The sequence below is a fragment of the Chiloscyllium plagiosum genome, unplaced genomic scaffold (genome assembly GCF_037043375.1).
Source record: "Chiloscyllium plagiosum isolate Xiang-an unplaced genomic scaffold, Cpla_swu_hap1 HiC_scaffold_17, whole genome shotgun sequence".
Taxonomy (NCBI): domain Eukaryota; kingdom Metazoa; phylum Chordata; class Chondrichthyes; order Orectolobiformes; family Hemiscylliidae; genus Chiloscyllium; species Chiloscyllium plagiosum.
The window spans coordinates 37,516,489-37,541,452 of NW_028270155.1; the positions used below are offsets into that span (position 1 = coordinate 37,516,489).

Consider the following 24,964-nt stretch of genomic DNA (forward strand, 5'->3'; position numbering starts at 1 on the left):
TCTATTTAATTCTGCACTGAACATATTCAATGAGCCAGCCTCAAATGTTTTCTGAGGAGGAAAATCTTTAAAGACTAATAACACTTAGAGAATAAATTTCTCCTCATTTTAGTCTTAAATGGGAGATCCCTTGAACATAAACCCTAGTTGTAGACTCACCACCAAATGGAAACAAACATTCTCTCATAATCAACCTTGCCAAGCCTCCTCAGAACATTGGATGTTTCAATAAGATCATTCTTGATTCTTCAAAACTCCAATAAGTACAGGGCCAACTTGCTCTATCTTTCCTTTTGAGACAATCCCTTCATCCTAGGAATTAACCTAGGTGAACCTTATTTGAAATACTTTCATATAAGTATATTCTTCCTTAAATATGGAGACAAAACATGTACACATTACTTGGCCTGACTAATGCCTGTACAGCTTCAGCAAAACTTCACTACTTTTGTATCCCTTTAATGAATGTCAACATTCCATTTGTCTTTCTAACTACTTGCTGTACCTACCTTGTGACCCATGTGTAAGGACACCCAGATTTTTCTGTACCCAATATCCTGCAGTCTCCTTTCATTTAAATAATATTCTGCTTTACTGCTGTTACTCTCGAAGTGGACATGTTTCCACATTATACCTCATCTACCAACTTTTTCTTCCCCCCAGTCCAGTGACAATCTACCTATGGCCCTTTGCTGACTTTTTGTTTCCTCCTCACAATTTAGGTACCAAACTATTTTTGTATCTACCAGAAAATCTGGCTACAATACACAATCTACCGTTTCATCCAAATCACTCATAGAGATCTAAAATAATTGAGATGCTAGCACTGATTCCTGTGGCACCCTACTAACAATCCCATAACCAAACTAATAGACCACTTCCAACACTGTGAGGTCCCACCTTGTGTGGTACCTGTTGTGACACTTTATTGATTGTTTTTTTGGATATCTGAATATACCGTGCAGACAAAGGGGGACCAGGCAACAAAGATATACATCGTTATCCTCAAAGAACTTTACAGAAATGTCAACATGATTTCCCTTTCACAAAAGCATGCTGACTCTGCTTGAATAGAATACAGAACAGTACAGCACAGGAACAGGCCCTCAATCCATTATGGTGGTAAAAACAATGACTGCAGATGCTGGAAACCAGATTCTGGATTAGTGGTGCTGGAAGAGCACAGCAGTTCAGGCAGCATCCAAGGAGCTTCGAAATCGACGTTTCGGGCAAAAGCCCTTCATCAGGAATAAAGGCAGTGAGCCTGAAGCCTGGAGAGATAAGCTAGAGGAGAGTGGGGGTGGGGAGAAAGTAGCATAGAGTACAATGGGTGAGTGGGGGAGGGGATGAAGGTGCTAGGTCAGGGAGGAGAGGGTGGAGTGTATAGGTGGAAAAGGAGATAGGCAGGTAGGACAAGTCCGGACAAGTCATGGGGACAGTGCTGAGCTGGAAGTTTAGAACTAGGGTGAGGTGGGGGAAGGGGAAATGAGGAAACTGTTGAAGTCCACATTGATGCCCTGGGGTTGAAGTGTTCCGAGGCAGAAGATGAGGTGTTCTTCCTCCAGGCGTCTGGTGGTGAGGGAGCGGGGGTGAAGGAGGCCCAGGACCTCCATGTCCTCGGCAGAGTGGGAGGGGGAGTTGAAATGTTGGGCCACGGGGCGGTGTGGTTGATTGGTACAGGTGTCCCGGAGATATTCCCTAAAGAGCTCTGCTAGGAGGCGCCCAGTCTCCCCAATGTAGAGGAGACCGCATCGGGAGCAACGGATACAATAAATGATATTAGTGGATGTGCAAGTAAAACTTTGATGGATGTGGAAGGCTCCTTTAGGGCCTTGGATAGAGGCGAGGGAGGAGGTGTGGGCGCAGGTTTTACAGTTCCTGCAGTGGCAGGGGAAAGTGCCAGGATGGGAGGGTGGGTTGTAGGGGGGCGTGGACCTGACCAGGTAGTCACGGGGGGAACGGTCTTTGCGGAAGGCGGAAAGGGTGGGGAGGGAAATATATCCCTGGTGGTGGGGTCTGTTTGGAGGTGGCGGAAATGTCGGCGGATGATTGGTTTATGCGAAGGTTGGTAGGGTGGAAGGTGAACACCAGGGGCGTTCTGTCCTTGTTACGGCTGGAGGGGTGGGGTCTGAGGGCGGAGGTGCGGGATGTAGACGAGATGCGTTGGAGGGCATCTTTAACCACGTGGGAAGGGAAATTGCGGTCTCTAAAGAAGGAGGCCATCTGGTGTGTTCTGTGGTGGAACTGGTCCTCCTGGGAGCAGATCCGGCGGAGGCGGAGGAATTGGGAATACGGGATGGCATTTTTGCAAGAGATAAGGTGGGAAGAGGTGTAATCCAGGTAGCTGTGAGAGTCGGTGGGTTTGTAAAAAATGTCAATGTCAAGTCAGTCGTCATTAAGGGAGATGGAGAGGACCAGGAAGGGGAGGAAGGTATCAGAGATGGTCCAGGTAAATTTAAGGTCAGGGTGGAATGTGTTGGTGAAGTTGATGAATTGCTCAACCTCCTCGCGGGAGCACGAGGTGGCGCCAATGCAGTCATCAATGTAGCAGAGGTGGGGAGTGGTGCCGGTGAAATTACGGAAGATCAACTGCTCTACGTAGCCAACAAAGAGACAGGCATAGCTGGGGCCCATACGTGTGCCCATGGCTCCCCCTTTGGTCTGGAGGAAGTGGGAGGATTTGAAGGAGAAATTGTTAAGGGTGAGGACCAGTTCGGCCAAACGAATGAGAGTGTCGGTGGAAGGGTACTGTTGGGGACGTCTGGAGAGGAAAAAACGGAGGGCTTGGAGGCCCTGGTCATGGCGGATGGGGGTGTAGAGGGATTGGATATCCATGGTGAAGATGAGGCGTTGGGGGCCGGGGAAACGGAAGTCTTGGAGGATGTGGAGGGCGTGGGTGGTGTCTCGAAGGTATGTGGGGAGTTCCTGGACTAGGGGGGATAGGACAGTGTCGAGGTAGGTAGAGATGAGTTCAGTGGGGCAGGAGCATGCTGAGACAATAGGTCGGTCAGGGTGGTCAGGCTTGTGGATCTTGGGAAGGAGGTAAAACCGGGCAGTCCGGGTTCCCGGACTATGAGGTTGGAAGCTGTGGGTGGGAGATCTCCTGAGGTGATAAAGTTCTATATGGTCTGGGAGATGATGGTTTGGTGATGGGGGGTAAGGTCATGGTCGAGGGGGCAGTAGGAAGAGGTGTCCTCGAGTTGACGTTTGGCTTCAGCGGTGTAGAGGTCAGTGCGCCAGACTACCACTGCGCCCCCTTTATCCGCTGGCTTGATGGTGAGGTTGGGATTGGAGCAGAAGGATTGGAGGGCTGCGCGTTGTGATGGTGAGAGGTTGGAGTGGGGGGGGAGGTAGACTGGTTGAGGTGGTTAATGTCCCGGCGGCAGTTGGAAATGAAGTGGTCGAGGGCAGATAATAGGCCAGCGTGGGGTGTCCAGGTGGATGCAGTGTGTTGGAGGTGGGCAGGAGGTCTCCTCTACATTGGGGAGACTGGGCGCCTCCTAGCAGAGCGCTTTAGGGAATATCTCCGGGACACCCGCACCAATCAACCACACCGTCCCGTGGCCCAACATTTCAACTCCCCCTCCCACTCTGCCGAGGACATGGAGGTCCTGGGCCTCCTTCACCGCCGCTCCCTCACCACCAGATGCCTGGAGGAAGAACGCCTCATCTTCCGCCTCGGAACACTTCAACCCCAGGGCATCAATGTGGACTTCAACAGATTCCTCATTTCCCCTTCCCCCACCTCACCCTAGTTCTAAACTTCCAGCTCAGCACTGTCCCCATGACTTGTCCGGACTTGTCCTACCTGCCTATCTCCTTTTCCACCTATCCACTCCATTCCTCATCCCATTATGTGCCAATACATGCCATTCTAAACTAATCTCATCTGCCTGCACATGGTCCATATACTTCTATTCCCTGCCTGTTCATGTGTCTGTCTAAATGCCTCTTAAACATTGCTATTATGTCTGCTTCTATCACCTCCCCTGACAGCACCTTCCAGGCAGCTACCAAGAACAAAGAACAAAGAGAACCAAGAAAATTACTGCACAGAATCAGGCCCTTTAGCCCTCCAAGCCTGCGATGATCCAGATCCTCCATCTAAACCTGTCGCCTATTCTCTAACGATCTCTATACCTCTGCTCCCTGCCCATTCATGTGTCTTTCTAGATACAGCTTACATAATGTTATTGCACCTGCCTCTACCACCTCTGCTGGCAACATGTTTCAGGCACCTGGGGATTAGTCCACCTTAAAGCCTTTTAGAATACCCAATACTTCCTCCCTCCTTATGCCAACCTGATCAAGAATAAATAAAAACCTTTCCCTAACCTGAACATCCATCATGTCCCTCTCCTTGTTGAATACCAATGCCAAAGTGCCCACTGAGAATCTTACCCATTTTCTCTGACTCCACGCATAACCTTCCTCCTTTGTCCTTGACTGGGCCAACCCTTTCTATAGTTACCCTCAGATATGAATAAAAGGTGTTGGGACTTTCCTTAACCCTGTTTGCTAAAGATATTCATGACCCCTTTTAGCCCTCTTAATTCCTCGTTTCAGATTAGTCCTACTTTCCTGATATTTGTTCAAAGCTGCTTCTGTTTTCAGTCGCCTAGACTTTATGTATACTTCCTTTTTCCTCTTAGCTAGTCTCACAATTTCACCTGTCATCCATGGTTCCCTAATGTTGCCATTTCTATCCCTCATTTTCATGTCTCTCCTGTACTCTAATTAACCTCTCTATAAAAGCCTCCCACACATCAAATGTGGATTTACCTTCAAACAGCTGCTCCCAATCCACATTCCCCAGCTCATGCCAAATTTTGGTATAGTTGGCCTTCCCACAATTTAACACTCTTCCTTTAGGACCACTCTTACCTTTGTCCATGAATATTCTAAAACATACGGAATTGTGATCACTATTCCCAAAGTAATCCCCTACTGAAACTTCAACCACATGGCTGGACTCATTCCCCAACACCAGGTCCTGTACGGCCCCTTCCCAAGTTGGACTATGTGCATTCTGCTCTTTAAAACCCTCCTGGATGCTCCTTACAAATTCTGATCCATCTAGACCTCTAACATTAAGTGAATCCCAGTCAATGTTGGAAAAATTAAAATCTGCTATTACTACCACTCTGTTGCTCCTAATTCTTTCCATAATCTGTTTACATATTTGTATGTCTAGTTCACGCTCACTGTTGGGAGGCCTGTAGTAACAGTCCCAACATTGTTACCGCACCCTTCCTATTTCTGAGCTCTGCCGATATTACCTCACTGCTTGAGTCTTTCATAGTGCCCACCTTCAGCACAGCTGTGATATCCTCTTTGACCAGTAATGCAACTCCTCCACCCCTTTCACCTCCCTTTCCATCCCATCTGTAGCATCTATATCTTGGGATTTCATTATCTAGTTCTTTACAAGTTTTCGTTACCAACTCCTTACTGTCTACTAACCTCCTCATTTGGTTCACATTTCCCTGTCACATTAGCTTAAACCCACCCAACAGTGTTAGCAAAAACACCACACAGGACACTGGTTCCAGTCCAGCCAAGGTGTGGACCGTCCAATTTGTACTAGTCCCATCTCCCCCAGAACCGGTCCCAATATCCCAAAAATCTGAACCCCTCCCTCCTGTACCATCTCTTAAGCCAACATTCATCCTGCCTAATCTTTCATTTCTATTCTGATTAGCACGTGGTACTGGCAGCAATCCTGAGATTACTACCTCTGACATCCTGCTTTTTAACTTGGCTTCTAGCTCCCTAAATTCTGCTTATAGGACCTCATGCCATTTTTTTTTAACCTCGAGCATTGGTGCCTATATGCACCACAACAGCTGCTGTTGGCCCTCTCCCTTTAGAATGTTCTGAGACATCCCTGACCCGCGCACTTGGGAGGCAACATACCATATGGGAGTCTCATTTTTGACCACAGAACCGCCTATCCACTCCACTTGCAATTGAATCCCCTATGACTATAGCCCTCCCACCCTTTTTCCCACCCTCCTGAACAGTACAGCCAGCCATGTTGCCTCGAACCAAGCTACTGCTGCCTTCTCCCGGTAAGCCATCTCCCCCAACAGTATCCAAAATGGTATACCTGTTTTGGAGGGAGATGACTGCAGGGGACACCTGCACTGGCCTCCTGCTCTTTCTCTGCCTTTTGGTCACCCATTCCCTTTCTCCTCAAGCAATCCTAATCTGTGGTGTGACCAATTCACTAAACATGCTATCTATGACTTCCTCAGCATCGCGGATGTTCCAAAGTGAGTTCACTCGCAGCTCCAGACTCATCATGCGATCTAACAAGAGCTGCAGCTGGACACACCTCCTGCACATGAAAGTGTCAGGGAGATTAGCCACGTCCCTGAGCTCCCACATTGATCAAGAGGAGCATACAACTCTTTGTAAACAATAAAAACTTGCTTTGCACATCTCCATTACATTTTCCCCTTCTCACTTTAAACCTATGCCCCCTAGTATTTGACATTTCCACCCTGGGAAAAGACTCCAACTATCCACCCTATCCCTGCCTCTCATAATTTTATAGAAGCCTATCAAACCCCCATCACCCTTTGGCCCTCAGCTCTTGCAAAACCAATCCAAGGTTGTCCAACATCTCCATGTAACTTATACCCTCTAGGCAACCTCCTGGTAAAGTTCTTTTACATAGTCTCCAAAGCTCCTATAACCTTCCTATAATGTGGTGACCAGAACTGCACACAATACTCTAAATGTTTTATGCAGATGCAACATGACTTGCCAAGTTATACTCAATGGCCTCATTGATGAAGTGTGCCGTATACCTTCTTTGACACCTTATCCACACGTTACCACCTTCTGGGAGCATCGGTGAGGACTTGTTGGGCCGAATGGCCTGTTTCCTCACTGTTGGGAACCTAATCTAAGGTTCCTGCCATTTTCTGTATACTTTCTTCTTGCATTTGACCTCCCAAACTGCATCATTTCACTTTTGTCCCAATTAAACTTCCTCTCCCATTTCTCTATCCAACTGATCTATACCCTGCTGTATTCTTTGACAAATTTCCTCACTGTCTACAACTCGAAGGTGTGTGTTGTCTGCAAACTTACTAACCAGACTACCTACATTTTCCTCCCAATCATTGATATAAATTACAAAATAACAGACATCCCAGTACTGATCCTTGTGGAACACCACTGGTCACAGACCTTCAGTCAGAAAAACACTCCTGCATAACTATAGTCAGTCTTCTATGACCAAACCAATTTATTATTCAACTTACCAACTCACCATGGATCCCGTGTGACTTAATCTTCTGAGAAACCGACCCTGACGGACATTGTCAAATGCTTTACTGAAGTCCATGTAGACAACATCCATTGCCCTACCCTCATCAATCATCTTTGTCACTTCCTCAAAAAACTCAATCAAGTTTGTGAGCCAAAATCTCCCCAATGCAAAACTATGCTGACTATCTCTAATAAGTCCATTCTTTCAAGAGTAAAGAGTAAATTGTGTCCCTTACAACCTTCTCTAATAATTTTCGTACCAACAATTAGGCTCACTGACCTAATTTCCTGGATTATGCCCATTGCCCTTCTTAAACAAAGGAACACTGGTTATTCTGCAGTTTTCTGGGACCTCACCTGAGGCCAAAGCCTATACAAAGATCTCTGTAAAGGCCCCAGGAAAACTCCTCCCCTGCTTCCCTCAGTATCCCAAGATCAGGCCGTGAGGACTTAGCTACCTTAAAGTCTTTCAGACACCCAACACCACCTTCTCAATATCGACATGCCCCAGATAACTCAACATACCCCCCCTCATCTTCCCATCATCCATGTCCTTATCTTTCTCCTTGGTAAATACTGATGTAAAGTACTCATTAAGGACCTCACCCACTTCTTCTATCTCCACGCATAAAATTCTCTCTTTGTCCTTGAGCGGAATTACCCTTTCCATGATTGTACTGTTATTTTCTAAATGCCCTACCACTACAACTTATCAAGGTTTTATTTTATTTTCCAATGAGGTTAGGCAAACTAGTCTATTATTTCTCATTTTCTGTCTCACTCCTTTCTTGAATAGTGTTGTTACTTCTGAAGTTTTCAAGTTTGCAGAATGAAGAGAATTATGGAAGATTATGAACAATGCATCAATCTCTGCAGCCACTTCTTTTTAGATTCTAGGATGCAGGTTGTAATGTTTGGGATTTTCACTTGAGCTTTAATTGCAAGTCTTAAGTCAATTCAACAGAAACAAAGAAGATATTTTGCCAAAGTTTTCATCATTTACTCATCAGAATATTTGTAAATAATACCAATGTAAAAAGGAAATGTTATATTATACGAGGAGAGTGCTGATGATTGGTTGGAAAGTAAACTTTGATTGGTCGAGGCATTGCCATGGCGCAAAACTCAAGGTCTGTATTAACAAAAGACTATGTCTGTAATTATAACGACCTTTGATTTTAACATTCAATAATTTAATTTATAAACATAGTTCCAAGAGTGAGAAACTTCAGTTGTAAGGAAAGACTGGAGAGGGTGACACTGTTACTTCCTTAAAAATGAGAACAAAGAGGATTGAAGAAGGCAGACCGGTGGACGTGATCTATATGGACTTCATAAAGGTGTTTGACAGGTTCCTCATGGTGGACTAGTAAACAAGGTTAGACCACACAGAATACAAGCAGAACTAGCCATTTGGATACAGAACTGGCTCGAAGATAGAAGACAGAGGGTGATGGTGGAGGCTTGCTTTTCAGACTGGAGGCCTGCGACCAGTGGTGTGCCACAAGGGTCAGTGTTGGGTCCACTGCTTTTCATCATTTATATAAATGATTTGGATGTGAACATAGGAGGTATAGTTAGTAAGTTTGCAGATGACACCAAAACTGGAGGTATAAAGGACTGCGAAGAAGGTTATCTCAGATTACAACAAGACCTTGATCAGATGGGCCAATAGGCTGAGAAGTGGCAGATAGAGTTTAATTTAGATAAATGTGAGGTGCTGCATTTTGGAAAGGCAAATCAGGGCAGGACTTATACACTTAATGGTAAGATCCTGGGAATGTGGCTAAACAAAGAGACCTTGGGGTGCAGGTTCATAGTTCCCTGAAAGTGGAGTCTCAGGTAGATAGGATAGTGAAGAAGGCATTTGGTATGCTTTTCTTTATTGATCAGAGCATCGAGTACAGGGGTTGGGAGGTCATGCTGCGGCTGTACAGGACATTGGTTAGGCCACTTTTGGAATATTATGTACAATTTTGTTCTCCCACCTATAGGAAGGATGTTGTGAAACTTGAAAGGGTTCAGAAAAGATTTACAAGGGTTAAAGGGTTTGAGCTATAGGGAAAGGCTGAATAGACTTGGGCTAATTTCCCTGAAGCATCAGAGGCTGAGGGGTGACCTTATAGAGGCTTATAAAACATGAGGGGCATGGATAGGGTAAATAGATAAAGTCTTTTCCCTAAGTGGGGGGGGGGGAGGGGTTCAGAGCTAGAGGGCTTAAGCTTAGGGTGAGAAGGTAAAGATTTAAAAGGAACCTAAGGGGCAACCGTTTCACGCAGTGGGTGGTGCGAGTATGGAATGAGCTGCCAGAGGAAGTAGTGGAGGCTTGTACAATTACAACATTTAAAAGACATCCGGATGTGTATAAGAACAGGAAAGACTTTGAAGGATATGCGCCAAGTGCTGACAAATGGGACTAGATTAATTTAGGATATCAAGTCGGCATGGACAAGTTGGAGCGAAGGGTCTGTTTCCGTGCTGTAAATATCTAACAATCTAAAAAGATGGAAAGGAGATTTCATAGAGGTTTTCAAAATCATGAGCAGGCTAGACAGAATAGATGGGGAGAAGCTGCTCCTGAAACAAAAGGACACAGAAAGAATAGGAGGATATATATTTAAAATGATGTGAGTAGAAGCTTTTTCACACAGGGAGTAGTAGACTATGGAACGCATATGAATTGTCTGTAGGCAAGTTGCATGTGGTACTCAATCAACAGTAGGATGCATTGAACACCAATATTTTCTTAATTAGTCCTACTTATTTTAATCTTGAGTTTTATCATATATTTTGTCTTGGAATACAAGCATCTCAACAATTACAATGCACACTTCCATACTGAGTCACATTCAGTTGCTTTACAACAATAAATGTCGATACGTACCTGTTGAGTAGGTTTGAGTTGTGGTTTAAGGTAATATGTGAGTGCCATTATTTGTAATGCAAAAAATGGAAGTGACCAATTTTCCCTCAGTGGAATGGTGAATTCCACCCTTGTTGTATCCACTCTATAAAAATCAAACAAAAATAATTGTAAATAGGAGCTCAATTTATATGGATCAGTACTTACAGTTTCTATAGCTCAGGGCTTACTAAAGTGGGCTCTGGGATCCCAAGGGACGTCACAAAATGAAACTGTGGGGGTATCAGCTCCCATGAGCCACAGCCGCCTTGAAACTCTGGACAGAAAAGACCTATGAGGGCTAGAAAAATCACCCCCTCTCTTAATTCTCACCAAGGGGTCACAACAATGCTCAAACCTCAAAATGGGGATATATTCACAACGAGTGATCTTGTACTGAGTACATATAATGATGATATTTTTAATAAATATGTTTTATAATGTTTCTACACCAGCAGGTATTGATGCCTACCTGTTTAGAATGTACCATATAGCTGCCAGTGCTCCTGACATCCAGGTTCCACTTAGTAACCAGCTGGTAATATACATTGAAGTTACATAGAGGGCCTGGAGTCCAAATACGGTGTACAGGTAGAAGTAGACTGGTTCCAAATATCTCTGTTAGAAATATGAGAGAAATAATCTTCACAATACTTCAGAACAACAAAAACTAAGACAACAACTTACTAAAGCTTGGAATAAGCTACAGATATTCAAATTCAAATACATTCATTGTATTGCAAAAGCTGATTTGGGTCTTACCTCAATAAATAACATTTTGTACAATATGCTTAGGACAACCTCTTGGTAAATGTTCATCCGCTTCAGCAGATTTATTGTTCTCCTTGATTCAGTTTTGTTGTCATACAAGAGTTCCTTCAATCCTTTACATAACAAATCACAACATTTGTAAAAATGAACAGGAATCTAAGAATAAACATGAAGACATTAGCACGTGATATTCATTTTTAAATATCAAAACATCCTACAAACGTGGTAACTGCTGTAGACACCATAAAGTACTGTAGCCTTTCTTGTTTTTGGTTTTGTCTGAGTAAAGGGATACATTAAAAACTTCTCCCCTTAGAATAACCCACTATAGACTCCAATATTATATTCAGAGTGTTTATAGTTATCATGCTTCAATTCCTGAAAAAAAACAAGAATTTTTTAAAATATTAACTGCAAATTTGGGGTTTTAAGAGATTAAAACAAATGTTCAAAGCTTAATTTCTTTACAATTTGCATCAGTATTAGATTCTACCGAATCGTTCAGGTTTCAGAATTAAACCAACAAAACTGTTCGAGCAATCAGACTTACAGAGTAGGTGAGTTGTCTCATAACCAATAACCAACCTTCTTTCCTGAAGAAGGGCATGTGCCCGAAACGTCGAATCTTCTGTTCCCTAGATGCTGCCTGACCTGCTGTGCTGTTCCAGCAATAAAGTTTCAGCTCATAACCAATACAGGAAAGGTTAGTATTGCAAGTGTTGAAAATATAAATTATTGATATTATATTGTCTCTTATACAAAAGTATACTGTAAAAATTAACAGTTTGTGCAATATCCAGTGCTCCTGACATCCAGGTACTCCTTAGTAGCCAGCTGGTAATATACATTGAAATGACATAGAGGAGCTAGAGTCCAAATACGGCGTACAAGTAAAAGTAGACTGGTTATTGCACAAACTGTTAATTTTTACAGTATACTTTTGTATAAGAGACAATATAATATCAATAAGAATGCAAAGCTATTATATGAAAAAAAATTTCTTCTTGAATGGTGTTTCCAATTAAACCAGAGGAAAAAAGCATCAGTTTGGTTAGATATCTTATAAACTGACAGTAATAAAATGTCCCAGTGGAGTGCACATCAAAAATTGAATTTATGGTGCATGAAGCGCCTCTGTAATATTTCTTATACATGCCGTTCATAGTTGCATACTTACCCCAACTTTGATAGTATTAAAGTATAATTTACAGTAGTGTCAACACAAACCTTAGAAGTATATAATCACCTTGGGTTATGGTTGGGGCCTGCAGCATCTGCTTGTAATATGAATAGTATAGGCCACACTCTGTCCTGAAGGAGATTTCCTGTTCAACCACCTGCATGTAAAACAGATTGCAATTGTGTTCATTAAGTGAATTAATATTTACTTACAGAACTAAATTGTAAGGTACACTTAAAAGTTATCTTCAAAAACATATTAAAAACTAGGAAGTTTTTAATCTTAGTGGAAACAGGATGCCGACTACTTCATACATTTCAAATAAAGGAACTGCAGATGCTGGTAATTGAAAACAAAAACAGAAACTTCTGGAGAAACTCAGCAGGTCTTGCAGAGAAAAATCTGTGCAGAGAAAATCAGAGTCGAGCTTTGAATTGAGTGACCCTTCTTCACAAGGGTTTCCTCCGGATTTTCCGGTTTCGTCCCACAATCCAAAAATGTGCAGGTTAGGTGAATTGACCATGCTAAATTGTCCGTTGTGTTAGGTGAAGGGGTAAATGTAGGAGTATGGGTCTGGGTGGTATACGCTTCGGCGGGTCGGTGTGGACTTGTTGGGCCGAAGGGCCTGTTTCCACACTGTAACTAATCAAATCTAATCTAAAAAAAAACTTCAGTTGACTTGCTCCAACACTTTATCTTTTTAATTCATACAAATAACTGGGTTGAAAAATTTGCTTTATGGAACAGACTATTTGCTGTATAAAATATTTTAAAAATATTTAGTAATTTTCCAAACAATTAATATTATTTGTAAGTAGCAGGTTAATGAATACAAATAATCCATCCATCTATAATACCAGCTGACACACAAAAACAGTATGTTTCTAAATTCCAAACTTAAAATCTTCTGTTAGATTAGATTAGATTCCCTACAGAATTGACACAGGCCCTTCAGCCCAACAAGTCCACACCAACCCTCCAAAGAGTAACCCACCCATACCCATATCCATATTTACACCTAACTAAAGCATCTAACACTACGAGCAATTTATGAACCAATTCACCTGACCTGCACATCTTTGGATTGTGGGAGGAAACCGGAGCACCCAAGGAAATCCACACAGACATGGGGAGAGTGTGCAAACACCACACAATCGCCCAAGGCGGGAATCAAACCCGGGTCCCTGGCGCTGTGAGGCAGCAGTGCTAACCACTGAGCCACTGTGCCACCCTTTTTTGCCAATAGTAAGGATGGTCAACATTTTGTGAACATTGCCAATACAAAGAGTTCGTCAGTCTATCCCTTCACTTCCATTACCACTTGATCCAGGATAAAACCTCTGTATTCAAAAACAGAGAGATCTCCTGTAATGCTAAGTTGGCCTGAACCTTCCACATCCAGAGTGAGAAAACAGTGCTATTTTTTCCTATGAATCTCCATTGCTGCCTGCAAGTGCTGGGATTTTGTCAATGATTGATGAGTCCAAGCTGCCCTCCACACTTTCTTGCATCATATGCCAAAATTGACACAAGTCTCTGCTGAGTTCTGTAAGCAAAACGTTCAGAAGCTTCCAAACAAAAACACTGGCAGCCTTTTCAACTTTGAAATATATAGCTGATCTGATGACTGGTGATGAAAAGGCAGAACTAAACTTTAAATTACGAAAATGCAACCCATTAATACTGGATCTCGAGATGACTACTGCAAATTTAAGAAGAACTTCCTTGTCTCCCAAAACGTTTGCAAAAAATACTACAAAAGTACTTAGGGATCACATAATCATCATCTGTAAGACACAAAATCCTCCAAAGCCAAAAATATTTTGAGTGGAAGATAGCCTATTTAGAACAAACACGAGAGACAGAATTAGACAGTAGAGCTAAAGCTCCAACTGAGTCATGGGAAGTTAAATAATTTGTCACACTTTGACAGAAGATATTCCCATGCACTGAAGTGAGTATCAGGATTGTTAACAAGTCCAGATGGGTTAGTGGTAGCATTCTAACCCCCAGGTCAGAAGGTTGTAGATTCTGGTTCCACTTCAAAGACTTGACTGTATAATATAGGCTGACACTTCAGTCCTACACTGATGCAGATTCAGTCCCAACTGACAATAGCAGGCAAGTTCAAAAATGTGGGATGCTTTCTGCCTGCATTGTTCACTATCGGAAGCAGAGCCGTAAATGGAAAGTAAATGGCAATCTCAGTTATGCCTCCCATAAATCAGTGAGTTTGCAAAATGTTCTACTTCAATGTAGAACTTCTAATCACCCGCCAGAAAGCCAAAGGAAATCTGATGAGTTTTAAAGACTTTTGGATAAATATGTGAATAGGAAAGGTTTGGAGGGATATGAGCAAGGAGCAGGCAAGTGGGACTAGTTTAGTTTGGGATTATGATTGGCATGCACTGATTGGACCGAAGGGTCTGTTTCCGTGCTTTATTACACTAACTCCCTTGCCATCCTGCCCTAAACCATCTCAAATATCAATACAGCATGCCCAATTACTGGATTCTTAAATGAATACTAAACTAATCATGTAGGTTTCATCTGGGTGACAATCACACAGTTAACAAAAACAATAAGAGACAAAAGGTCGGTCCATTTGTCAATGAAGCTTTTCATCATGGATTTATAAATTAAAGGCTACTGAGTTGCTAAGAATCTGGATTTTCTGTTTTGGAACTGTTAATGTAAAGTTTTACTTCTTTGATGTCGATTCTACAGCCATAGCTGCTGACTATTTCCACAATTTTCTATTTCTTCTCCATGTTTCTTTTTTGATAGTAATCTTAAATGTACAATATGCAGGGCATATTTAAGTGTAGTTGAATTTTGATGTTACTGAAAAACTGAAGATTGCAGATTACACTTGGATAGCATTGAAAACATGAATGTCCAAGGACATAAATGTGCTTCCTCAAGCAGTAACATAACAACAGCAAGGACAATAAATTTAAGGGATTACTTTCTCAATATAGCCAATATTTTGAGTGGGCAAACACAGAAATCAATTTGAGTACTTTCTCAATGGTTAATAAAATGGTCCAAGATGAAGCACACAAATATCTTATTCCTGATAGCGTTTTTTTGAGAAAGATAATCATGAACAAAGAACTTAATTCTGATTTAAAAATTAAACAAAATAACCAACATCATATACAATATTTTAAGACTACTGCCAGTTTCTACATATTTACAGCTGGCCAAATAAGTACTCTCATTTCTACAGTGAGTTGAAAATATTCCAATTTATTAGCATGTTAACTGAAGGCACAACTGCTGCCTTTGGAAACCACTTTCTTTCAAATATATCAGCAAAGAACTCACCTGTATATTTGAAAACCATAGGAAATTCTCATGTAGTGACTGAACATACCAGGAGTGAAAGCATCCTAGAATTACTCCCACTGAGAGACCCAGCAATGGGATAATCTCTATTGTCCGCAGAAATGACCAGATTCTAGTTGCTGCCAGTTCCCAAGATGAGGTGTTATTGTTTTCATGAGTGGCAGCATGAACAATAGTTAGTTTATCATTTCTTTCCAAACTATACTGGGATAGAACAGCAGAAGTTTCAAATTGACGTTTCCTCTTCTTCAAAGTCATGATGAGATGCCATTGAATGTAACAAAATCTCAATAGTCTTTCGCTCTCTGCCTCAAGGCCATAACAGCTGTTACACTGCTCTGTTCAATGTAGCACCTATCTTCATTAAAAATCCAATGCACAATCAGGCAATATGAGTCGTGCTGTGATTTGCTGAAGAGTCATAAATTGTAATCTTTCAGTCTAGAATATTACTTCACTTCATTTAGAGATTGCCAATATCCTCTTAAACTTCTACAAACAGCCAAAGTAGAAAATGTAAATAATGCAGAGACCACAATACCATGCAGCACACAGGATAATGGTCTATACTGCAGCTTATTGAGTTTGACAACAGGAATGCTAAACAATCGAAAGTGCTGTAGATTTGTAATAATAATTAAACCTATCCAAAATAAACAGGAGTAGAATTATCAAAAGTACACCTTTCAAAATGCACAGCATTTAGAGTCAGTATCATGAAACATCACAGAAAGGAGGCCATTCAGACCATCAAAATCTGCACTACCTCTTCCAAAGAACAATCCAGTTAGCCCCAATCCTACTCTCTCCCACACTCCTTCAATTATTTTCATCTGCCAAAAATTTTACCTGTAGACAGTCCTTACTCCAATGGTTTACAAACTCGATTGTGGTCTTGCCCTATTCCATTGATGTAAGCCTCTTCAGTCTTACAACTCCTCGGAATAACTTTGCTTCTCCAATGCTGATCTCTTGCACATTCTCAATCTGTTTTTTCTCCACTTACCACGGGCCACCGTGTCATTAGCTTCTCCGACCCTAACTCTAGAATCCTCTCCTAAAGCCTATTAATCTTCCTCTTCCCTCTTTAAAGGCACAGTCAAACCCACCTTTTAGACTGCATTTTTAGTCACATCACTCCTTTGAACTGCCTCTGACATTTTACTATTTTAAAATGACTTCTTGTAGTTCCATGAAACACTCGCTTCAATTGTTTCACTGCATGAAATGCATACAAACTCAATCTAAAGTAACTATGCTGCTGTGCTGAAATTCCATTACAGGCAAACTCTACTCACTCAGCTTCCTTCATACTCTGTTAGTCTCTCCCAAATCATACTTCTTTAGCAGCCAAAAATCACACTTGCAAGCATTAGCTTATTCTAGTTCTAATACTTTGGATTGGATACAGCTGTTACATAATTTAAATAATTAACTCCAAGCTGTTACACAAACATATTAGCAGAAGCTGGTGGATCTAATCTGGCTACATCCTGGAGAAAAATGTCAAAGCACAGTAGCGTAGAATAAGGTGTAAGGTCAAACCAATTTCTGTTTGGAATGATCACCTGCCATTGGCTAAGCAAAAGCAGCTCAGGCATGAGCACAATACTGTCATTCAAAGATCCAGACATAGTAGTGTTCAGTGTCTGTAGGAAAGGAAAACAGCAAAATTACTTCAACCCAGCTTCTATAAATGCAATCCCATGTACTCCAAGACAAATAGCAAGTACCAAGAGACAACAAGTCGTAACATCACACCCACTTCTCAAATGCCTTTTACGCAGATATTTTTGAATATGCACTTGCTTCTTAGTTACAGGAGGTTGAAATTCTCATCCAGGATGTAGCCAGATTGGGCCCACCATGGATAATAATGTGTTTATGCAGAGGCTTAGGGGCAACAGAGGTATGTAATTAAATTAAGCAACAGCTGTACCCAACCAAAAATGCACCAAGCTGCAATGTATGCACCATGACAGAAAGAAAGTTTTCCAACAGCTGCTTTTCTTCCAACTTTTCCATATAATTTTCCAAGCGATTCCAAATGCCATTCCAAAAACACTTCTGAAAAGCTATTCTCAAGAGTCTTCGACAGAACTACTGAAAAAAATATCTTTTTAAGTTGAAATATTTATTCAAAAACCAAATTGGCATAAATAAATAAAATATAACATTTGAAGATATTTCCTATTCAGTTGTCTATTCATTTAAAAATGATCATGAATACTCATCTTACAAATTTTATTAAGTTTTTTAAGCTGTATGCTCGATACACATGTACTATATGCTGTGTACACATGTACTATATAATGCTTCAGGGATATGCTCAAGGCCTCACTGGTGAACTGCAGCATTCCCACTGACACCTGGGAATCATGGAGCCAAAACTGTCCAACGTGGAGAAGGAGCATCCGGGAAGACATTGAGCACCTGGAGACCTGCTGTCGGGAAAAAGTGGAAGTCAGGCATAAACAGCGGCTGTCACACCAATGCCCCACCAACCTTTCCCCATGACCATATTTTGCCCCAAGTCTTACAGAGTCTGCAGAAGCTGCATCGGACTCACCTACAGGCTCACTCTGAGTGTGAGACAGAGTCATCCTTGTCTGCAAAGGACTACCAATGAATGAAATGAAAATATACTGTGAAAAAAGAAAGGAAGACATTGCCTATATAAAGTCAAACAGCTTACGTCAACATGGGAAGGAGACACAGTATTAAAGAGTATGAGGAGGAGTTAAATCAGACTGGATAGAGATGAGGGATAGTAGGGGAAAGAAGTCACTTGTGTAAGTGATCTATGACTTAACAATAATTACAATGTGGGACAAGGGATCTTAGAAGAAATATTGGATGCTTTCAATAAAGTGATAGCAATATCAATGAGTGACTTTAATCTACATGTAAACTCGAAAGAACAGATTAATATTAGTAGCCTGGATGAGGAGTTCATAGGATGTTTTCTAGATAATTTATTTGGCAGCACATTAGATAATATGTTATATTAGACTTGGCATTATTGTGACAAGATTAACAAATGAGCCCACAGTAAAAGCACCCCTCAGTAGCAGCAAACACAATAGGATTGAATTTTACATCCAGCTTAAAAGGTAGAATATTGGATCCAAGAATCATATTTTAAATGTAAACAAGGGCAGTCATATGAACATAAAACCTGAACTAGCTGAGGACAATTGGCATACCAAGCTAGGAGATCGATCAAAAGTGAGACATTTAAAGTCACATTTCTAAATACTCAGAATAAGTATATTCCTATGATAAAGAAGTATTCTAAAGGGGTGATTCAACTAAATAAGTTAGGGAAAGAAATTATGGAAAGCTGAGTAGTAGGTCAGATGACTGGTCAGAATATAACAAATGGAAGAGAATGCCTAAAAGGCAGGAAGAAATTATAGTCTCAGACGGAAGCTAAGTAGGAATATAAAAAATGGATATCAAGAGTTTCTAAATAAAAGGAAAAGAATAAGAAAACTGAGTGTTGAGTCTCAACAGTGTAAGAAAGCAGAATTAAAAGTGGAAGCTATAACAGTTAAAAGCAGGTCAATGTGTGGAGGTTTGCACCACTACTGTGCATACAAAGGACGCCACTTAATCCTGGAATCTCTACTCTGGATGACTGAAGGATGCACTGAGACTATGTGATGGATTATGAGAATCTGTGAGAACCATAGCATTGTACTGAAAGAATTGAACATTCTGCAGACGGAATGGTATCTTCAGCATCCTACAGCACAATAGGACTGGCCAAGGTAACACAGGCAGGACTTCTTTGTCAACCTTCTTCAATGGAATGGAACTGCATGAAGTCATCTTTCACTGAATGTAAATGTTCTGATGCTGATGAGGCCAGCATCCGTCGTGTAATTCCAACTGTAAGTCCAGCTTAACACATTAATATACTGTTCATATTCATTAATAAAAGTTAAGATTATAAACAAATGGAAGTCTTCGTAGCATCTGATGAGCCCTTATTCAATTATGGTGAAGTTTTATACAATATGGGTGGTATTGAAAGGATAATTAACACTCAGACAGAGTTAAAACATTGTCAACTGCTAAGGATGGCTAGCCTCTATACCTCCTTTCTTGTAGTTGCAACTAAAAAGGCATTTATTCAAACAGATAATGGCAAATGTACATATATTCTCAAATGTGAGAAAATATTTACAATGATGTGACATCCATATCATAAATATGTTCTTATAATGTTTTTGTTTTCCTTTCACTCCTACTAGGTATAGTTGCAATCTCAGTATCTGCAGCTAGAATGAAGGGAACATGGTGTGCAGGTCTGTGTGTATATCTGGAACATACAGAGTGTGCTAGACCTGAGTGTCCATGGAGCTGCCAACATATCCATAGAGGCAACTAGACACTTGCATGCCAGAAACAGAACAATACAGATTACCTAGGTGGACTCCTTCAATCTTCACATCGTTTTCCCGAAGTGCCTCCAACAAACCTGCCTGCTGTTTCAGTTTGTGGTTTTTAATAAAGTTCTTGATGGTAGTGATTTTTGAGAAGATTTGTAGCTCAGGTTGATGATAATTATGTAAGTTAGCTTGCTGAGCTGGAAGATTTGTTTTCAGACATTTGTCACCATCATTAGAGTCTCTGGTGAAGCGCTGATGGTATGTCCCGCCTCTTTATTTATAGGTCTTGGTTTCTTAAGGTGGGTGATGTCATTTATGGTTCTTTTCTCCCCCCAAAGGAAGGTAGATTGGATCTAAGTCGATGTGTTTATTGATAGAGTTCTTAATGTCTTTTGCCTGGAGTAATGCAGGTACATGATCTTAGCTGTCCTCAGAGTACTAGTGACCTGAAGTGTTTTTTCCTCAACTAGCAGCGGAGATGTGGCCATCACATGTCCACCAGAATGTGCCCAACTCTACTCTAGCTAACGGACCCACCAAGGTGTCAGTACCCGAGGAGACAGCCTTACTGGTGCTTTTTCTGAGGGATCTATGGCTTATTCCTCAGACAGCAAAGGAGGAAGTGGTATCCTGAAGGGCTAGCCTCTTGATTGTGGTGACTCTGCCAATGTCACTGGTGCCTGTAGGAGACGAGAGAATGAATTTTGAAATAGGCGTAGAAGACTGAATGTATTCTTAACATGCTCACAGTGGTGATAATGGAACTGCAACACAGCACTTGACAATGAATCTTATCTGGATGATAGGACATGAAGATTCTCGGTATCACCACATGAGCAGAGTCAAGGTCATTTCCAGCTGGGCAAGGAATTGCTCTTCATTTCTCTTCAAATGAGACAAAGAGATAGAATAAGTGAGATGAAGGTGGGTGGCAGAACTGCTGATGCTAGAGCAGGCGAGGGCTAGGTGCTGAGGTGTTGTATGTCAGTGGGTATGCAGTTCAGAAAGCTTGCAAGATTAGTGGTCTGGGGTGCAAGGGTTAAAGAGAATGAGTAAAGAAAGATGCTAGAAGCAACAATGACAATGGTAGGCCATAAACCTTGGTGTGAGTGAGTGGGGCTGAGGTATAAAAATACCACTGTAACCAACGGCTCTGCCACACCACTGTGATGTCATCACTGCCAGTTGTGCAGTCATCTGGCAGCCACCTTTGCTGCACTTCTCAGCACTGGCATGAGATATCCCGATTTGTATTTCACTCATACCCTCAAACCATTCTGAGTAAATTCTTTATGTGAACTGGCTATATCGGGGCAGTTGTCAACTGCAGATTGGTGACCAGCTAAAATACTACACAGAATTTCAGTAAATTATCTGTATTTGATTTTTCTGATTTTAACACTAAAACTGATTTTAAGTTGCTGAGAATAGAACTTGGGGAAAATAAAATGAGCAGCTATATTGCCATAAAAAAGTGCAGAACAATGGAAAACTTTTAATAGTGTTCAAAGTTTAAGAATATGGTTCTCAGTGAAAAAAGTTAAATGCTAAACACTAGCAAGATTTCATGGATGAATAATGACATAACTGATCATGAAAGAGTTGGAAAGAGATATATATTGAGCAGAGGCAGCAGAGAGGTGAAATATGAGAAGATCAGGAGAGTATTAAAGAAAACAAATTAGGATGGCAAAGATTAAAGCATTAAGGAAGACAAAACAAAATACCAGTGATAAAACATAAGCACATCTAAAAAGGAAGAATGGGATTAGGACCATCAAGTATAGCCTCAGAGGTAACCCCAAAGAGACAGGAAATATTAAATAATTATTTTGCTTCACCATTTAAGCTGGCCAATTAAGTAAATACATTTTAGATACGAGCGAATATATTGAAAAGAAGATCACTCTCAGGTCCAGACAGATTGCATTGCATATTTTAAAAGAATCTAGGGAAGACCTAACAGAAGAATTACTGCACAATGGACAACTTGTTCGAAAAATGTGAACTGCCACAGGTCTGGAGGATAGCTAATGTAATTTAAAGGGAGAACAGAACTATAGACCTGTGTATGATTAATGGCAAAGAAAAAAAAATTGACAATCAAGGTGAGCAAATTGTCGATGCAACTTGAAAAATTTGATTTTTACCTCTCTGAATCCTGTCACCTAATACCATTAATACTTGATCTAGCATTCTGATTTGTAACATCAGGTTTCCTTAAGGGAATGCAATAGTGGTCTGACTGGGTAAACTGCAGATCCAACGACTGCTGAAAATAATAGTGTTAACATGCGCCATGCTAGGTTTTATCTGCCTTTTTTCCAAAAAAAAGAGTAGGTTAAATCAATAGGAGAGAGTGTTGTCATCACCTAGTCTAAAACAAGTAGTCTTTCTCTAGCCTTTAACTTTGTGCTTATGGTCATTACCTAGCTAGATCTATCCATGTACCAGTGAAGAACAAGCACTATCCAGCACAATACGCTTAAAGGAGCCATGACTCACATATTCAACACAGAACTAAAGCTGCTAGTGCTTTGAGACTCTTGTGTTGTGTTATTTCAAGGTCTTTGTCAATTAATCAGGCAATTAATCACATAATTTAACTTTGTGCCATAAATGAAGCATGTATTAACTGTTCATTGGGTACTCGTGGGATTCATTTGCCTACTATTGTTCTCATCTTGTCTTCTGCTTTAGCAGCCAAATTTGCTAAGGTTCATTTTCCTCATTTTTAAAAAAAAAATCATTCCATTGCATTGATGCCTGCATCCAGTACCTGGCCATTATCAAATTTTCTACTCGTTGTGCCATCCCGTTTGTTTCAAAAAAATTGTAAGGAAGGATTACTTCGACAGGAACCTTTTCAAGGCAGTAGATATCTGGTCCAACAAGGTTTTCCTGTCAGAGAATGAAACACCAGTTTGATTCAGGTGCTTGTTCATGGGATACCTTAGCAGAATCCAGCAACTTTAACAGTAGTACTAATCCAGGACTCTCCAAGTGGGACTTCATCAATATTTTATAGAACATGTTTAAGTCCATAATATGTTCCTCCTTGGAATGACCATCTGCCTTCCCCAAGTTCTTCAAAGGCTATCATGTCTTATAGGCATTTATCAGGTCATCTTCCTTACACATTTCATCCAAAACCTCAGAAAAGACAGCAACCTATATCATGACCAATTGGTGATCATCCAGCTCAAAAAATACTTTACTTTTGATAACAAGTGATTTTGTCAAGGCAGTATCTTGTTTCCTTCTTGGTAGGGACTTAGTCCACCCCCAGCGAGTCACTTATTTCCTGTATTGGTTGTGTGGTTCAAACTGAGAACATTGAAAGGTAATCACATCCTGATTACTTACATTTGTATTCTGACAATTTTAGTAATGGCATCAGGAATGAAGTTTCTGCCTGATTTCTTTTCTTAACTTCTAATCTTCATCTTTAGACTTGCATGTTCTATTCCAGAAAGCCAGTTAGTAAAGTGTGGAACTATGGCTAATCTTTTATACATATCTACATAAAAAATTATATCCCTGAGCCAACAACTACAATTTTGGTCTATATCACTCAAATTAATTCCCATTTCTTGCCAATCACCCATTTACAATTAAACACAATAACACAGTCAGAGAAGAGTGTTTCAATTGACTGTGATTTAGCTGTTTAGGAGTAAAAGGAAAAGGATTAAAACAAGGAGACTTGTAAAAATAATTTTTGAAAAACAAAACATAGAAAATTTAAAAAATGGCTGCCTATATGTTTTATTCCCCTATGTAGAATCATCTAGTTAGCCCACATCAATATTGAGACTGGACTGGTCCACGTTTGGCATGTTATTAGAGATCAATCTGCAATGTTTTAAGCTCAATATAATATTTCACTTACAAGTATACACATTATTAACGGACGAGATTTCCAGTGGAAAATATTCAATGCAAAAAATTAAACCAAATTATAATCTAGGAGAAGAAAATTCAAAATCAAAACAACTGCCTTTTTACAAAAAGGAATGACCATCCTCAATGCCATTTTACTCATTCAACTTTAGCGTTATTAACGGATTTCAGCCTTACCTGGATTGAAGAAAACCACAGATCATTCTCGTGCAAAGTTGCAAGATAAACTGAGGTTAGAAGTCCTAAGAAAATTGCCAGAAATCCACCAAGCAGGAAAGTTATATTCTTCAATACCAGTGGACCTATGGAATTACACAATTGTTTATAAAAATAACCAATAATTCTTAAGAAACCCACTTGTTTGAACACTTATTTCAGTGTTTTTATTGCATTGTTTCAAGAACAGATAGGACTTGAAACCTTAAAACGAAACCCATCGCAGTTGGAATGGGATGTTACATTAATTGTAATTGAAATTGAAGGCCAAAAGCTCATAACTATATCAATTATTTTCCAAATGTCTAGCTATGCAAAGTATAACACAAATAAGAATAGGCAATTTCAGATCATGTTTAAATGTTGTATGTAACTTAGTAAAATTGTTGGGGAGAAGCAAGTGATAATAGCATCCTCAGGTGTCTTTGGCATTTATATTGTAATGCTACTTTTATGTGAAAAAGTTCCCAATTTGCCCTGTAGCCAGAAATGAATTCCAGCAGTAACAATGAAAAAGAATACATACACATCTGTAAACAGTTGACTGCAGTTTTGTTCTAATAATAGAGCTTTTGAAAAAGATTGACACAGTTCAGAAAACAAATAGTGTTATGGTGGCCTGTATGAACAGCTGAATGTGTTGTATATCAATGATGTGAAGAAACAGCAGATTTGCTAGTAGCAGCTTTAGTGACAGAACTTCATCAAGTTGGATCAATTAGCACAGTCAAAGCTAGGCAGCAGCACCACAATTTAAATGTGGTATTTGAGGAAGCAATAAGAGAGAGAAAGGAGTGGCGCTTGGTAATTATATAGGCAATAAAGTCACAGAAAGCTAACTGGTACATGGAGAATCAGTATTTGGAATATTATGAAAACCAAACCTTGTACTGCACTGGCAACAGTCCAGTACATAGACAAATTAATCGTAGTCAAAATATGTCATGGATTAGACACAAAGTG

The 24,964-nt window shown here is 40.6% G+C and overlaps 1 protein-coding gene and 1 long non-coding RNA gene across 4 annotated transcripts in view; one reads left to right on the plus strand and one right to left on the minus strand.

Annotated features, from left to right (window-relative positions):
* LOC148147316 (uncharacterized) overlaps positions 1 to 19,970 on the plus strand; it is a 74,054-nt gene extending 54,084 nt beyond the window's left edge. The window contains exon 4 of the long non-coding RNA XR_015759945.1: positions 19,745 to 19,970. This is a non-coding gene — a long non-coding RNA (uncharacterized LOC148147316). The remainder of the gene's footprint in view (positions 1 to 19,744) is intronic.
* Positions 1 to 24,964, minus strand: part of dpy19l3 (dpy-19 like C-mannosyltransferase 3) — a 99,004-nt gene that overhangs the window by 48,364 nt on the left and 25,676 nt on the right. For all 3 annotated transcript variants that reach the window (XM_087995849.1, XM_087995850.1, XM_087995848.1), the window contains exons 3-7: positions 23,963 to 24,087; positions 12,201 to 12,291; positions 10,946 to 11,067; positions 10,656 to 10,801; positions 10,166 to 10,289 (exon numbers count right to left, since the gene is read on the minus strand). In XM_087995849.1, coding sequence (XP_087851975.1) covers positions 10,166 to 10,289; positions 10,656 to 10,801; positions 10,946 to 11,067; positions 12,201 to 12,291; positions 23,963 to 24,087 — 608 coding nt within the window. The remainder of the gene's footprint in view (positions 1 to 10,165; positions 10,290 to 10,655; positions 10,802 to 10,945; positions 11,068 to 12,200; positions 12,292 to 23,962; positions 24,088 to 24,964) is intronic.